Below are 16,708 nucleotides of genomic sequence, written 5' to 3' on the forward strand. Positions count from 1 at the left end.
ACAAAGCAAGGAACTATAATAGGAATCTACTTAAAGGAGACACCATGCAGAAAGAAACAAAATCCTTTCAATGGCCTGACTGGTTTAACTTCAGGATTTCAAAAGTAAACAAATCATCAAACAATGTTTTTTTCTTTGTCAGACTCTAATTACATCAACTCAAAGAACAAGACATGTCTCCTCTAGGGTCTTCTTTCGTCCTCTACTCCTCTACTTATGATCGTTCTGTTTATTGTGTTACATATGTCATAGCTCATATATCAATTTAAATTTATTAGGCTTTAAATAATAAAAGTGTCATAAAGAGACTTAAAAAGAAGATGGATGAATCAACAGAAAAAGGTAAAGACATATAAATGGGGGAATTGGCAGCCTGTCAGGTTTAAAACAGACCTATAAAGATGTCTCATATAAATTACTCTTTAAGATGAAATAGATTCAACAGCTTGAGAAAATGCCCCTGCACTTACTGTGATAAGTGGGACATTCTGATATTTCAGAGCCTCAAATATTAATAAAACATTGCATATGACACACACATTTCATCATCTGTCATCCTCTGAAATGCATGAGACATTTATAATCTATGACTTTATTATATGTATGAATATAACCCTGAAAACTATCATTTTATATTGGTACAGCTTGTACTGATATGATATTGAACTAACATACACCCCACAGCCCACATTTTATCGTCTTATTTTACCTGATTATTGGACTTTTCTTGAAAAAAGTGAACCTAAAAAAAATAAACAAAGCCAACTTCTCACCCAGTGCCTCAGGAAATGCATGCTGTGTTTAAAGGTCGATGCAACGACCTTCCCGTGGTTGTTCTTAAAAAGTATGAGCAAAGAATTAAATCGAACAAAAACTTATTCATGTGTTAAAGAGGATATACTGAGAAGATGGTCAAAGTTAATGTTTCAACAGGCCTTCAACATGATTACTGTTATTTTCTGAAAAGTACAATTAGAATCAAGTTTGACCCCGTCAGAACTCATTTCACTTTGCTGAAATAAGAAGTTGTAGTTCTCTTTTTTTATCATGTTGATCATGTCACACTCCTTTTAACAGCAACTGACGTATAGGCAACATTTCCAAACGCATGTTGCATCATGGAAAAGACAATAAAAAAAAAAACTGGCAGGTCTATCCTCAAATTAAACTGGCTAAACTTGTTTGGTTTTGGATCAGTTCTCATGTGGCTTCTTCTCCCTGCTTGTTTTTGGGGTTGCAGGTTTGACCTGGTGGTTGGGTCAAGTGGTCCGTGTGCAAAGGCTTTAACCCTCAAGCAAGCTGCGGGTTAGAGTCCAACCTGGTGTTACACCATGGTGTAACTCTGTTAGCAAATTTGGGTAAATTATTCAAGTTCTTCAGTTAAAAAAATGAAACTCAAATCATACAGATTCTTTAAACAAAAAGTAAGCTGATTAATTGGGCGTGTCAAGAAAAAGCCATGCACAGTTTTGGGGGAACCTCTTAAAGAGTGGACTCAGGCTGAAGTCAGAGCATGAAGAGCCACCACACAGACATGTCAAAGAAGTTGGATACAACTGTCTCATTCCCTTTTGTCAAGCCACTCCCAAACCAGTGACAAAGACAGCAGAGTCTTACCTGGGCTAAGGAGAAAAAGGACTGGACTATTGCTCTGTGGTCCCAAGTCCTTTTTTTTTCAGTTGAAAGTCATTTTTCATCACATTTGAGATCCGTGGACTCAGAATCTAAGTGCCTGTTTTACTCAAGGTTTGCCTGAATAAAATCATGTGCAAACTTCATAGTGTGTGCTAAGCTGATTTAAAGAACAGTGTGCACTGAGGATTTCTTTCACATGAGCAAAATAGTATGTGTCAAACCTGAAAATGTTTGCGGCCGGTGTTTTTGTGCTTGTACGGAGCATGTTAGAAAGGCAGGTGCAAATTGGCACAGTGTTACGCACAAATGGCTGTGGTCATTGAAGGAGGCACAAGTGCAATGACTGAAGCAGAAAAGAGACATTTTTTCTGTGGCTGTGTCAACATATTTGGACTGTCAGGAATAACCATCTTCTTTTCATTTCATCAGCAAACTTTCTGGTTTTGCTCACAATATTCACCTTTTCACTGATAGCCTCCTAAATTGTGTTACTTCAACAGGAGTTCACCAGTTTGCCAATTTGCATCCTCCACTGAGACCTCCAACCAGACGTCTACAAACTGCATTTAATTAATGGCCACTCTGCTTTCCCAATCACCCACAAAATCCTTATTCAAACAGGGTGGTCCGCACAACTTTTCATTTTTGCACGCCCACAGAAAGCACTTGTAATCTTTAAGTTTCCGTATGCACTTCCATTATGCATCACAATGATGCTGTAAGTAACTACAAAAAGCCCCAACTAGTTATTCAATTCTTATTCAACAACAACAACAATAATAATAACAATAATAATTATAATTATTTATTAAATAATAATACATTTATTCATTTAATAATAATACACATGTATGTATTAAAAAATAATAAATCTGTTTATCAAATAATTCAGAGAGCCAGGAAACACTTTTAGACCAAAAATACTTTAGTTGTCTGATGTTGCATTCATATTTTATGAAATACTCAGTTCTGCTGTTTTATTAACTGTAAGCCATAATCATCACAATCCAAATTAATAAATGATGAATTTAAATGATACATACATTATTTTCACTTTTTGAATTGAATTACTTGTGTTACATAAAACAGTATATAGTAATGTAAGCTCAGTGGCGGCTGCTGGTCAGTCAAGGAGGGGAAGGAAGGAAGCTCATTTTTTTCCAGCCCACATCATAAATTTGTTTATTTGTTTAAATTTAATTCCACCCTCCGTTCCTTTTCAAGAAAATTATGTGTGACCCTATCGTACCAACCAGGTGTTTTTTCCAGGGATTTTACCAGTGTTCTCTCAACGCTCGTCGTTTTTTAGAAAGGTAAACTCGCTGGGGATCGATAAAGCCTCCGGATCAGTCCAGAACATCTGAATGTAAAACTCAGAAGATGCTCCGGTGGAGGGTTGTACTTCAAGATCGCTGATTGGCTCATTTCACTTTCAATCAAAAAGGGATTTGGCCTCAGACAGATCATCCAATCATCATGCAGAAGCCCAGAGTCCAGACCAGCCCACTGCCTCATAGACCCCAAGAGACGCTCAGCGTCCAATGGGCGGGACAAAGCCCAGCGTTTATCCAATGACCGTCCAGTTTCCACAGTGGAACAACCCACTCTACACTTCCCCGCTGAAGTCAGAGGACGCCAAGTGCGGACTGTGTTAAAGCGCTGAGACGCTGCGGGGATGAATGAGAAGGAGGTGGAGCCAGTTACCTGTGATAGGAGCTGATTCTGAACAACAGATGAAGGAATTCTAGCGTATATTTTGTCAATGAAATGTACACACAGCAGTACATATCACCACTTTTTGGGGGAAATTTTAGGGGAAGCTGAGCTTCCCTTGCAGTCTTAGAGCAATCGCCACCGATGTACATGTGTGTATAAATAAAAATGTGTAACAGTTTATATGTTGTGTATTTTTTACAAACTGAATTCAAAAAGTTCATATCGGTAAAATGTTGACATTAGTGTCTCTTCCTCTGAGAAACAGATTACTAACTTATAGCATTTCTTTCATTGGCACATGAGGCCGCACTAAAGGTTGTTTTTTAATCAGCTCACTCGTGCTCTGGCACAGGATCAGAAGAAAAAGTGTCCTGTGTTTCTAGCTCACCAAAAACTGCCAGTTAATTGCTTGGTGCAAATGTTAAGACAATTAGAGAAAGATGGGCACGACAAATACTCTGTGAAATATACAGCGTCAAATTAGCTGACAAGTTGTTTGAGGCACGTCTCACCTGATTTCATGCGCCGTACATACGGTTTGGGTAATGAGTGTTATTGTAAGCTCACTGTCACAGAGTTTGCTGATGCTTCAATCACCTGCCCTTGAGAAAAGAATAAAAGGCTGACGGTTTTTAAAATGTAGATTATTATTACACGCTCTGTGAACAACACATATGTGGCATAATTCATCTCTGCTCTGAAACTGTATTGCATATTTAGCAAAGCCACCTCTCTAATCCAAAAACACCTGAGATTCTGACTCAGTGCCAAACTGAAAACACCTTCATGAGCTAATTATGTTTTGAAGTTTGCCAATCTGGCTATTCGACAACATCTGCTGCCTCTCATGTGCAGGGTAAACAGCAGTTTTTCAGCGGCTGACAAAAACAACATGTTGCTCTATTTGTAGACAGAGGCAAAGCTTGTTTCTCCAAATAACACTTATCTCTTCAAATATTCATTTCAGTCTAACTCCCGAGTCCTAAAGTAACTCGCTGAGTTTGTATGAATAGAGAGCTCTTGAAAGCCACTTCAAGATGGATTTGTGGATCTTACATAGTTTTACCTTGACACATGGCAGAATCCAATCTTTGTGGGATTTTTTTTAGGCACAACAAAACTAACAATTTATTTTTCAATAAAAGCAAAAGCAAGACTTTTGTTTCTCCTGTTGTTGAGTTTGTATTTATTTTTTTGATTGAAAAGGAGATGTAGAAGAGTGCCTTCACCTTAACAATAATGGGACAATTACTTTAGCATTACATTGAGTTATTTAGTTTTATTCACTCTAAAAGACTTTGTAACATTCACTGAACTTTAGTCATTAGCTGTTGGTACCACAGGTTTGTCTGTGACATGTGACAGCAGACAGCTGAAGAAGTCACCAGGGAGTACAGGAGGCAGCAGGAGGAAACACTGCTTGACTAACTCTTCAGATTAGCTTGTTTTGTACGCTTTACATGAAGCAGCTCTTGCAAAATCCCCACTGAGATGGGAAAACTGCAACAGGATCTTGAACTGAATCTCTCACAGTAATGTCTTTGATTACTGCTTTAGTGTTGTTTGTATAACTCATATTTTGCATTGCATCCTCAATTTCATCTCTTCCTTGAAGAAATGCCCAAAAAATCAAATAAAGACAAAGGACAAAGGTTAGGTAAATGTACCCTAATTCTTCTTCTTTCAGCTTTTCCTTTTTAGAGGAGCAGATCACTCGTTTCCAGTTTGTGTTCTGGCACAGTTATTCATTGGATGCCCTTCCTGACACAACCCTCCCCATTTATCCAGGCATGGGACCAGCACTGATGAGACTACTGGCTTGTGATCCTCTAGTGGAAACACATCTCAACAACAACAACAGCAACAGGGAAATTTTGGGGGTCAGTGTCTACCTCAAGTACACTTCAGCATGTAACTGCAAGAGTTGGAATTGAACCCCCAAACTACCGATTTACCCACTCCACCTCTGAGCCAAAGCTGCCAAGGTGAGAAAAATATTTGGTACAGTATTAAATAATATTGTTATCAGCCATGCAGTCAGCATATCTTTATTGCAGGCCTCAGGCTGCTGTAATTCAACTTTAATTTGAGCTCTGGTGCCAGAATGCTCAATCAGTTGCCACGAATCAGGCATCTCGCAAATTTAGCTGCAAATACAAAAATATGTGCAGAGAAAAATGTGATACCTGTAAAAGAACCATCAAGGTGAAGGTGGGATGAGCTCAAACTCAAAAGACATCTTTCCAGGGTGCACCCAAAGAAGTGAAAGTGAGGAATGTTGGCTTCATCAGCATTAGCAGGTAAACAATAACATCAGCCTCTCAAGTGACTCAACCACTGGAGCCAGAAATTTGGTTAGTTACCACATGATTGGTAGTGGGTATGGTGCTTTTTGAGTTTATTGGACATCTGCAGTGATCTCACTGCTACAGAAACAAAAGTGTCAACTAATTAAGAAAGCTGTGAGACATACACTCATCGGCCACTGTACTAGGTACACCTTGCTAGTACTGAGTAAGACTGCCTTAATCCTTTGTGGCATATATTCAACAAGGTACTGGAAACATTCCTCAGAGAGTTTGGTCCATATTGACATGATAGCATCACGCACTTGCTGCAGATTTGTCGGCTGAACATCATGATGAGAATCTCCCGTTCCACCACATCCCAAAGGTGCTCTATTGGATTAAGATCTGGGGACGGTGGAGGACATTTGAGTACAGGGAACTCATTGTCATGTTGAAGAAACCAGTCTGAGATGATTCCAGCTTTATGACATGGAGCGTTATCCTGCTGGAAGTAGCCATCAGAAGATGGGTACACTGTGCTCATAAAGGGATGGACATGGTCAGCAACAATACTCAGGTAGGCTGCGGACTTTAAATCATGCTCAGTTGGTACTAAGGGGCCCAAAGTGAGCCAAGAAAATATCCCCCACACCATTACACCAGCAGCAGCAGCCTGAACCGTTGATACAAGACAGGATGGATCCATGCTTTCATGTTGTTGACGCCAAATTCTGACCCTACCATCTGAATGTGGAGCAGAAATCCAGACTCATCAGACCAGGCAACATTTTTCCAATCCTCTATTGTCCAGTTTTGGTGTTGCTGTGTGAATTGTAGCCTCAGTTTCCTGTTCTTAGCTGACAGGAGGGTCACCCGGTGTGGTCTTCTGCTGCTGTAGCCCATCTGCCTCAAGGTTGGACGTGTTGTGTGTTCAGAGATGCTCTTCTGCAGACCTCGGTTGTAACCAGTGGTTATTTGAGTTACTGTTGTCTTTCTATCAGCTACAACCAGTCTGTCCATTCTCCTTTGACCTCTGGCATCAACAAGGCATTAAGTCCCACAGAACTGCCGCTCACTGGATATTTTCTCTTTTTGGGACCATTCTCTGTAAACCCTAGAGATGGTTGTGCGTGACAATTCCACTAGATCAGCAGTTTCTGAAATACTCAGACCAACAACCATGCCACGTTCAAAGTCACTTAAGTCACTTTCTTCTCCTTTCTGATGCTAAGTTTGAACTGCAGCAGATCATCTTGACCATGCCTCCATCCCTAAATGCATTGAGTTGCTGCCATGTGATTGGCTGATTAGAAATTTGCGTTAACGAGCAGCTGGAGAGGTGTGCCTAATAAAGTGGCCAGTCAAAGTCAAAGCTTGAACAGTGAAGCGTTTGCAGCTTCTGTTTAAGCAGTCCTCCTTAAAATAATAACAGTATCAATTAAGAAGACTCAACCAAGCAGCACCTTCTCTCAGGTAATGAAAAACTTGACTTAGATTCCAAGACCAAACTTCTACACTCAGGGTCTGAGGAAATTAGACTTGAAGTTCGCTGAATTGACAACATTGCATGAAGACTACAGTCATTATGGACTGATTAGTCCTGCAACCCTCAACAAAAATGACCCATTTCTAAGACATAAATCAAGCATACTGGTACGATCAATATAACACCAATAATCACAAATTTCTCTTGACTCTAAAAAGCATCCAGACAACATCCCAAACATGTAATGAGCTCAAGAAAAAATTCATGGCAGTCAGTAACAAAGTGCTGCCTTTCTAAACATAGAATCCATAAAAGACAACAATGAAGAAGTAAAAAGAGAGAAGTCCTTTTTCAGAGAGACAAAGAGCTTTGCTGCTACTTTCATCTACACTTAGAAATGATGTAAGTGCTGATAGAGACTAAAGAACCCCCTGTCTTAGAGTACATTTTGTTTTGTTAGATTCACATGAAAAGAATAAATTTCCCAAGAAAAGGGCAACCATCGCGCAAATAAGCAGAAGAGTTATTGCTGCAATTTTAAGAATTCAGTTCTTCTAACAATGAGACAAAGTGTGGAGTCCTTTTTGTGTTATTCTTAATATTACAATTTTATACCAGCAAGCATCAGCAGAGTAAGCTTTCCATTTTATTCAAACTGTTTTATTGAAAAGGAGATAAAAACACAATTTGTGGGATGGCAAACTATTAAAGCTTTATATTTAGTAAGTCGAAAAAACGTGCCACTCAGGTTTGAAATATCAAAACTAATTGCAATTTTTTTTTGCTATTATCATCCTCAAAAAAAGTTTGGATGGGGACAATAAAATTAATTTGCACACACATTCACACCTACCCACAATCAAGAGTGACCAATCAACCTACTACTGAGGCTGTTTATGAGGGAGGAAACCAGAGGAAACCCACTCACCCATGGGGAAAACATGCAAACTGCCTAGACTGGGAGTCAAAGTAGGAGCCCTTTTACTGGCCCCCATTTATCAATCTTGCGTAGGAATTGGCGCAGACCTGGGTGTAAAACCGAGCTTATGGCAATGTTCACATGGCCTGATCAGCTGTTGATAAATTTGGCGGCTTAAAACAATTGTAATTTACATAACACGCCCCCAAATATTCAAGGTTCAGCTGGCCAAACCCACAGAGTTTACGACATGGAGGGACGCATTACGAGACAAAAAGGAAACTTCTCCATGCTGGTAATCAACGCCATCGCTACAGAGGTAGAAAGAAACAACACTGCGTTGTTTGGCAGTCAGAAAGGTAGAATGAATCTGAAAAAAATCACCTGCAAGGAAATCACTGCAGTGATTCAGAATATGGATGTGACAAACTAAAATACAGCTGTTTTAAACATTTAATTTGCACATCCTTCGTTTAAATCTTGGCTAATTAATCTGTGATCTGTGTGTTGGTGCCCGGCCAAGATGTGTGTCGATTGTGAGCAATTACGCACGAGAAGACCGGAGTTTTATGATAATCATGATTATCGTGATCTGATGTGAATGAACGTCTTTTGCTTTGAAATAGTCACTAGTCAATAGTTTCACGTTTTTATGATGATACTGTGGGAAGTAAAATAAACATCTTCACAGTGAATCATGTAATCAATACAGCTTCCTTAAAAAAAATCCAGGCTAAAAGTTTGATCCACCGTCGTCTGAATGTTCTCTGCGGAGGCTCTATCATGGAAATGGGAGTGCATTAAAAACTGATAGCAGAATCTATTTTTTCTTTTTTTTAAGTAAACTGATAGAGGAAACATTTTTTTAGAGGGAAAAATCAGCCGACAGCTCACGCTGCTCTTTCATAGCGATGTATTTTTTAGATTGGCGGAAGAACAGTGAACTGTTAGAAACATTCTTGGTGTCATATCTGATTCAAGTATCTAACTATTATTCTAAGAACGTCAGTTTTTATTTCTGAAAATGTTTTGCCCTCAAATGATCCAATAATTCTCCTCCACAGACGGATTTCCCTCGCTGTACCATGCTGCCCACTGACATAAAACTTACAGGTACATGAACTCAGACCTGGCGTGGGATTTGAGCGTACCAAACGCCCACGTTCAGATTGATAAATGCTGATCTGTGCATAGAAAGGAGCGTACACCCATTTTTCAGTCGTACGCACATTTGATAAATAAGGGCCTCTGTGAGACAACAGTACAAACCACTGCAGCACCATACAGCCTGCCATTACATCTATTAACAGAAAATAAATAAAATAAATAGAAATCCCCCATGACCTTAACAAAGACTGAATCAATTCAGTGTCACCATCCTTGTTTTGGACCACTTTCCACTGATATTCAATAACACACCGGTCAGAATTTCCCACAGGTCTTTTTCCTTATTGTGAAAAAACTTGAGTAAGACTTAAATGCTGGTGAGAAATCCAGGCAGCCTGTTCTGTGATAGGACCGTGTGTTTCTTACCCTGCCGATGACTTTGGGAAAAGGGGCTCTCTGGTTTTCAGTGATGATCACAGGAGGGACCAGCAGGGATCTCTTGGATCTGTTCGGCAGCGTTCGGCTGACGCTCAGGATGTCCTACAGCAGAAAGAAAGAAAGAGAAAGCAAGTTGTTAAGTTTTGTATAAACAGAATGTGAGTACTGGCCCCTGGGCAGTTCATACCATACACACATTGATTAAAATATATGAGTTAACATTTTGTCAGTTACGTACTTTAAACCCACCATAAATATATAATATCACAAAGCAAGTGGTACAGAAAGGGTTTGAGGTGATGGTTATGAAATCTGGAACAAGCTACACCGGGAGTGACTCCAAACTCTGACGGCAGAGCTGCACGTGAGGGGGCAGGTAAAAAAGCTGGACACCTGCATGTGCCAGCCAGCATCACATGCTCTGCTACATGCTCTACAACAAAGTAGAAAAGAGAGGAGATATCTAAGCTGAATATCTACCTCCGCAGCTATTAAATGTACATCTGTAACTCTGAATTCAGGGAGAGTAGGAAAAAAACACAAGTGGATGCAAGTTTGCAAGAGTAACACAGATGAAATATCTTAGGCAGAACAAAACACATTTGAGCTGAGAACCATTTGGCATTGTGTTCGTGGAAACAAAGCCAATCTGAAATGAATTTTTTGCTCTCGAGAACATAATTTGATTCAATCTCCAACCCTCATGCTGCTGTAAACAAGGCTGTGGTTGTAACTGTATAATGTAGGCACAGATTTCTACTGTCTTCTTCACCGGAATCACTGGTACAGGTAAGGCCTTCCTGCTTGGCTGCTGATAAAAATCCTGTCTGTCACTGACAACACAAACAGGGAGCTGGAATCCTGGCTGCTAACTACGAGGTGATGACCTACAGGAGGGACAGTCTGCTGACTGTCTGCCCACCTGGACCACGGCCCAGGACAGACAAAAAACAGGCTCATGCTCTGCCATGCTCCCAGAAACACATCCACTAACCATGCTCTGTGAAAAGTGGGCATCTTTATCCATTGATTGATTTTAGGTTTCAGGGATAATGACAGCAGCAAAACACCTGGCACACAATAACAATAAAACAAGGAAGACCTTAACTCTATTCAGTACATGTGTTAAAGGCACTGTGAGTACTATCTGGACTCTCTTCCTAGATATGGACTCCATTTCCCATGAGCACAATCACCCATTGTCATAAAGACATGACTCTTACCGACATGCATTTGTTTTGAAGCAAATGAAAGGAGAGCAACAAATGAGAGTAACACTTCTTTTCTATGTTCAAGTCAACATTTCCCAGGATGCAAAGCGATGAGGTAATGTGTTCATTTAGAGCTATTGTTTAAAACATCACAAAAAAACGTATTAAAGTTAGTTTGTAGTGTAGTTTAGTGTCCAGAAGGTAAGCAGACTATCAGTTTAGCAGGGCTAGGACAATATGCTTTTCTTGCAATTCAAGCCTATTAGAGTTTTTGGGGTGCTTATTCAATTTAAATTAGGATTCTTTGATATTTACGATTTCTGAAATTTTTAGTTTGATTTTTCAACACCAGACCAAGTGAAAAAGTGAAATGATGATGATAATGTCTACAGGCTGTATCATGAGCCATAAATTTCCCCATAAAATGCACATCACATGAGTCAGAGAGAAACATTTCACCCTCTGCTGGAGAAAAGTGGTAACTCTTTTCCAATCCATTTTATAAACAAAGTTCAGTCAGGACCACTTTGTCAAAATAATCTTTATAAACTTGCACAGTATCATTTGGAGGTATGGTTCTGTTCTGGGACTCCCTGCTCTTCCACGAGCTTGCGTAAAAAGCCTGAGGCAGGAAGAGCACACCCCGCTGGGGTGAAGGTGGGTTGCAAAGTGCCAGCAGAGGAAGCAAGGAGGAGGTTGGGCTAGAGCTGTTTAAGTAGCCCGCTCTGAATACAGTGTTCTAGTGGGAGGCGAACACAGGAGTCAGCCGAGCAATCAGCTGATGTGCACTGATGATGGCAGCTAAATTGTTAGAGCTTGTGTCGTGGCCTGCCTGAACTAATGCTACGCTTGATATTGTAATGGAGAATTTGAATTTGAATTTTTTTTTAAAATTGTAATTGTACATCATATTTTTAGATATGCATATATCAGTTGATGAGTAAAATTGTTCCTTTACTCCTGTAAAATATAAATCACCCCAGTCCAGAATCATTCAACTGTAGGTAAAGACTTAAGTGAGTACATACATGTACTAAACACACAGCCATGCTATCTCAACATAAAGTGTTTGGATTCAGTTTCTTATGTGCCTTGTTTGCGCTTGAAGCGTTCTCGCCAGCACTTTCTGATGTGGCAAACTAACAAAGGAAGAGCTGTTGGAACAACAGCAGAGAGAAAAGGAAAAGCTCAAGTTCTTCCCAGAGCGGTGCACATTTCCAGTTTTAAACTTGGGAGGAAACAGGCGCTCCTGCTGTGGAGGAATTCATCAATAACTCGACTCTTGACACAGAAGACTCAGGAGACACTGATGGTTACTGTTGAAATTCTTCATGGAGGCTTGATCAAGCAGGAGTCATAACACCAAAACACAGGGAGGAGAGTGCAATGCTAAACCAGCTCCATCAAGCCAGTTCTTAAGTGGGGTTTTTATTCCTTAAAGATGACATTTAAACCAGAAACAAGTTTGTTTGTCCTTATAACCTTACAAGCTTGATAAAAGGATGCACCAGTCATAATCTCTGAGCAGTAAAAACCAACAACACAAAGTCTGGACGCAGCTCAAAGGAGTTTGGGGGCTCCTCAGAGAAATAAAAAGCAAACAGAATAATCTCACATCTTGATTAAACATCAAAAAAAAAATAATAATAAAATAAAAAGGTTAAATTTTCTGGGATGCAGCCAGGGTTACATGACTCAGAGTTGGATCTCTCTCTTGCATGGGTTGGCAAGAGATCCAGTTCCAACTTTATCAAACTATTAATGATTCCTCAGTCAACTCTGGGTTATGATACTGAGTCCTGATGTTTTATTTTTCTTCTCTAAATTCTGCTTCAGTAGTGTGTAAAAAAATAAAACATCATGTTTTGCTTCAACGACAAACTGTAACAGGGTTTTGAATTTACAAGCACTCTGATTCACGCCTCTGACTGGCCTCTGTCACGGGCCTACAGCTGCCTTCACTCAAGTCTTATGGTCTGTAAATGATGGCTTTTAGGATGGGTTTGTTTACGCTGCCTCGGCCCTACAGTGACACGCCCCATGAGAGGCAGTGCGAGAAAAAGCAGCACTTCAGATATTGTCATATAGAGCTTTTTACAAAGTAAGAAACAACACAAAACTGAATCTTCTCTTGACACGAATCTGATCTGCACCCACAGTCTGCTGCTAACACAAAGGCAGTCATTGACAGAACACTGACAATGAAAGAAACAACACGTTAACAAGCCCTGTCACTGAACCTTGGTGAAAGGAACAACATATTTTCAATGAGAGGGAAAATAAAGCCTGTTTTGTTTTGTGTTTTTGTGCCTTCATTTGCAATGCAAATCATCTCCTTTGTCCTTCATCTTTTACAGCCTACTTTACAATACTTTATTGACAATGTGCACCGCGCACAGATGCGGCCTTGAGTGTGTTTGCAGGGAGCTGTTTGTGTGTTTACTGTTCATGCTACTGTTTTTTGGCTGACAGGGACGCTGGCACCACTCACGCCGCTGTCATAATGATGGAAAGAGAACAGGTAAGAGGAAAAGACTGAACCATTTGTTTACAGCACGGCGCTGTCATTCATACAGAGAGGGCAACGCCAGACACACACACCTCCACCCATCCAAGCAACAAAGGTCAGAGAGAACACAATGAAACAGTAATCATAAACACAACCCAAGCAGAACAAAGCAAAGACACACTCGGCGCTCTCTGAAATGGCCACTCTTATCAGGCCCACTGGGGGGTGACCTTCCAAATGTCAGAGACAGGAATCTAAAGCTGGACCTGAAGCAGTTAAACACAACACTGCCCATAACAGAGAGATTATATGACCTATTTTGTGTCTAAAGAGCACACTCGGTAGTGTGTGGACATGCATTCGACCGCTTCCCAGGCCAGTCCATGGACTTTTAAGTGCTGCCTGTAAAAACCTGGCCTCGGTCTGAAGCCTGGGGATGAGCGCATCAATCCCATCATGCACAGGGCTCAGCTGTGTGATATGTGTGGAGGTGGAGAGGAAGAGCTTAGACGTAAACCGGCCCTATGAGGTCATTTCCGAGTCTGGATGTGGGGACTGGTGACCATGGTTTGGACTCGGGTAGATCACGCTGTCAAATCCACATCCTGACGGAGCTGAGATACATTGGAAGTGGGTGATGATGATTTAAAAGTCGTCAGTGATCAGGTATCAGACACAATTCTAGACAGGTTGAAGTGGACACAGCTGTTTGTTCAGCTCCATCACTGGGTCTTCTGAGGATTTCCTGCAACTTTCATTTGTCTGCTTTTCTCCTCCTCTTGGAGTCTGCATCACCAGTGAAACCTTTCCTTTCAGCTCAGTGATGATGTAAGAGAGGATACCTGTGGGCCTTTTCAGCCTTGATACACATGTATATCTGTCTCTCATATCACCTTGAATGCATTGTATTTATCTGCACTGTAAGTACCACAAGGAGACAAAAGGCTTATTAAAAAGATTAAATGTGTTTTCATTCAGAGGTATCAAAGGCAAGAGATTAGCCTTGTATTAGCACACTATGCTTAAGTTGTGCTTATATGTGAGTGTGCGGCAGTGAGGGAGAGGAAGATGGAGTCTTCATCACTGTCATCTGAGTGCAGAGATTCTGTGGCAGCAAAGTCACGTCCTTGTCTATTCTGCCATTTTCACTCTCAATGCTATATTGAGAAGTGTCATTACTCATTTGTGACAATGTGTTGGAGACCTGGTGAGAAATAGATTATATCAAGGCCAGCATCGGCCAGCTCTAACAGCAAGTGCAGCGACTCGATGTGGAATAAACTCCTGAACATACAGCCAGGTCTGTATCACGCTCATGTGCCCCCAGCTGTGGGCGTTGATGTAATATTTCTCACTTTGTGATCAATCTTTAATTGAGAGGTGAGAAATTTTAAAAAAAGTGTTTTTGTCTCTTGAGAAGTGTTCATAGTGTCATTTTTTTCCCACTTGCTATTGCCACCATTTATTCACACATAAGAATACAGGGGGTAATACAGATGAATATAGTCTCTGATACAGCCTGCACTCAAAGCTCGTGTGTGTGTGGTTGCCAAGCAGAGTTGTTCAATGGTCCTGTGGCTGTGTGAAGCTTTGTTAAAAATGATTTAAGACTGGATGATATGTGTTAAAAGTGTGGATATGTACTTTTGGTCTTGTATACTGCATGCTGTGAAAGACTTCAGCCTTATACTAGAGTACAAGTTCAGGTGGACCCCCTGATTGTGGCTGGATATTTCACACTTATCTCAACATAAGAAACTGAACATGTCTTCTTAACTCAATGGCAGATATTGTTGCACTTTAGAAGCACTTCAGGTGGCATTATTGTCTTTTGGTATCTAAAAATGTGACATTTTCTTGATAAAAATTTCAAGATATCAATAATTTTAAAGATGCAATGAGGAGGATAAGTGTTAATTGTACTCCCTCGCCACCATGTGGCCCAGAGTCTTCATACACTCTTGTTAACTTTTAGCTAGATACAACGCGACGAGGTAAGGAACTTATCAGTACAATTATGTAGCACTAGGGCCTGAAACGTGACATCAAGCACACGTAGCTTCCGGCTGTATGTAGCACTATCGGCAGCCCGGTGCTCCGATGTAGTAACATTCAACAAGTTAACGCTGTCAGTTTGTAGTTTAGTAGCCATTTATCTTCAGCACAGCTGACAGTCCAGTGCTCTAAGACATGTCTGTAATGTGTAACATTAGTGAATCCTGGTTATGTCCTGCCAGTCATGTACCAAGCAGAGCTAACATAACCTCACTCTTCTTTTTATTGATAGATTCTCAAGTTTGAACAAAGCACTGCAGAATAACTGCTGACTGTGGGTTGGAATGAACATTATCACAAACAGCTTAGCTTCTATGTTATGGAGTGATACAGCTCAAGCTAAAGGCTAATCAGCCTTTAGCTTGTGCTGTATCATCCTCCTGTTAAGCTTTCTTCTCCTGTTCTGTCATTTTTCTGTCTGACAGTTTGGCTCCTGTGTCCACCATCACTACAAAATTAATCACAGACATCATTTTCAGCAGAGAAAAACACAGGTCTCTGTCTTTTATCTCTTCTCTCTACTAAACTTCGTCAGCCGACGAGGTGTTGTCATAGCGACCTAGACCAATCTGGTCCTGGTCGACCTGCACTGGAAGGCAAGAACTAGCATTTCAAAATAACCTGTAACCAGCATTATTGGTGCTGTTAATCTCATAAAGTGTGGATTACTATCAGGCATATATCTGGAAAGGATCACTTTCAAGAACACTTTCAAACAACCCCTTGAATACATCCACCTCATAAAGTGCAAAATACAACACAAACCCTCAAACATGTGAAACTCCAGAAACAAGGATGGCCAATAAGGACAAGAACCTCCTTTGATCATGGCAATAAAGATCCAGTTTTTATGATTGTAATCACGTTTTTACAAATAAAAACCCCCATCAATACAAATTCAACACATTCTCTTCATCTTCATTTTTAGCTTCTAACTTCTTCATTCTTGGCAGCATCCCACTAAACACAAAAAAAACACATGACCCTCACCAGTCTGTCCATTCTGTGCCACCGTAGAAACATGGCAGCTCATGACCTCAGAGGCAGGGGAACTGTTCAAGTGTTGAAGTGATGGATTTCTACACTTATCCAAACATACTTATGTATAGTCCTTAAGTCCAATTTACAAAGTCATATCTGCTAAATGGCACTAAATACTACACACTGTGCAACAGGTGTTTGATCCTAGTACACAAAAATATAAAACGCCCGTAGTTTCTTGTAATTGAAGAAACTTCAGCAAACAGCAGTTGAAGACAAGGCAACAGTACCGTGGGGGCAAAGTCAGAGAACGTTGTCAAGAAGGCAAGAGGATCCAAACCAGGAATCAGTCGGTTAAATCAT

General features: G+C 40.4%; 1 protein-coding gene across 1 annotated transcript in view; it reads right to left on the reverse strand.

Annotated features, from left to right (window-relative positions):
* The window catches only part of cdh13 (cadherin 13, H-cadherin (heart)), a 516,276-nt gene that overhangs the window by 296,011 nt on the left and 203,557 nt on the right, over positions 1-16,708 (reverse strand). The window contains exon 4 of the mRNA XM_074678416.1: positions 9,578-9,691. Coding sequence (XP_074534517.1) covers positions 9,578-9,691 — 114 coding nt within the window. The remainder of the gene's footprint in view (positions 1-9,577; positions 9,692-16,708) is intronic.

The sequence above is a fragment of the Halichoeres trimaculatus genome, unplaced genomic scaffold, assembly GCF_033239565.1.
Source record: "Halichoeres trimaculatus isolate MK-OKI-2021-1 unplaced genomic scaffold, fHalTri1.1 fHalTri1_scaffold_10, whole genome shotgun sequence".
NCBI classification, from domain to species: Eukaryota; Metazoa; Chordata; class Actinopteri; order Labriformes; family Labridae; genus Halichoeres; species Halichoeres trimaculatus.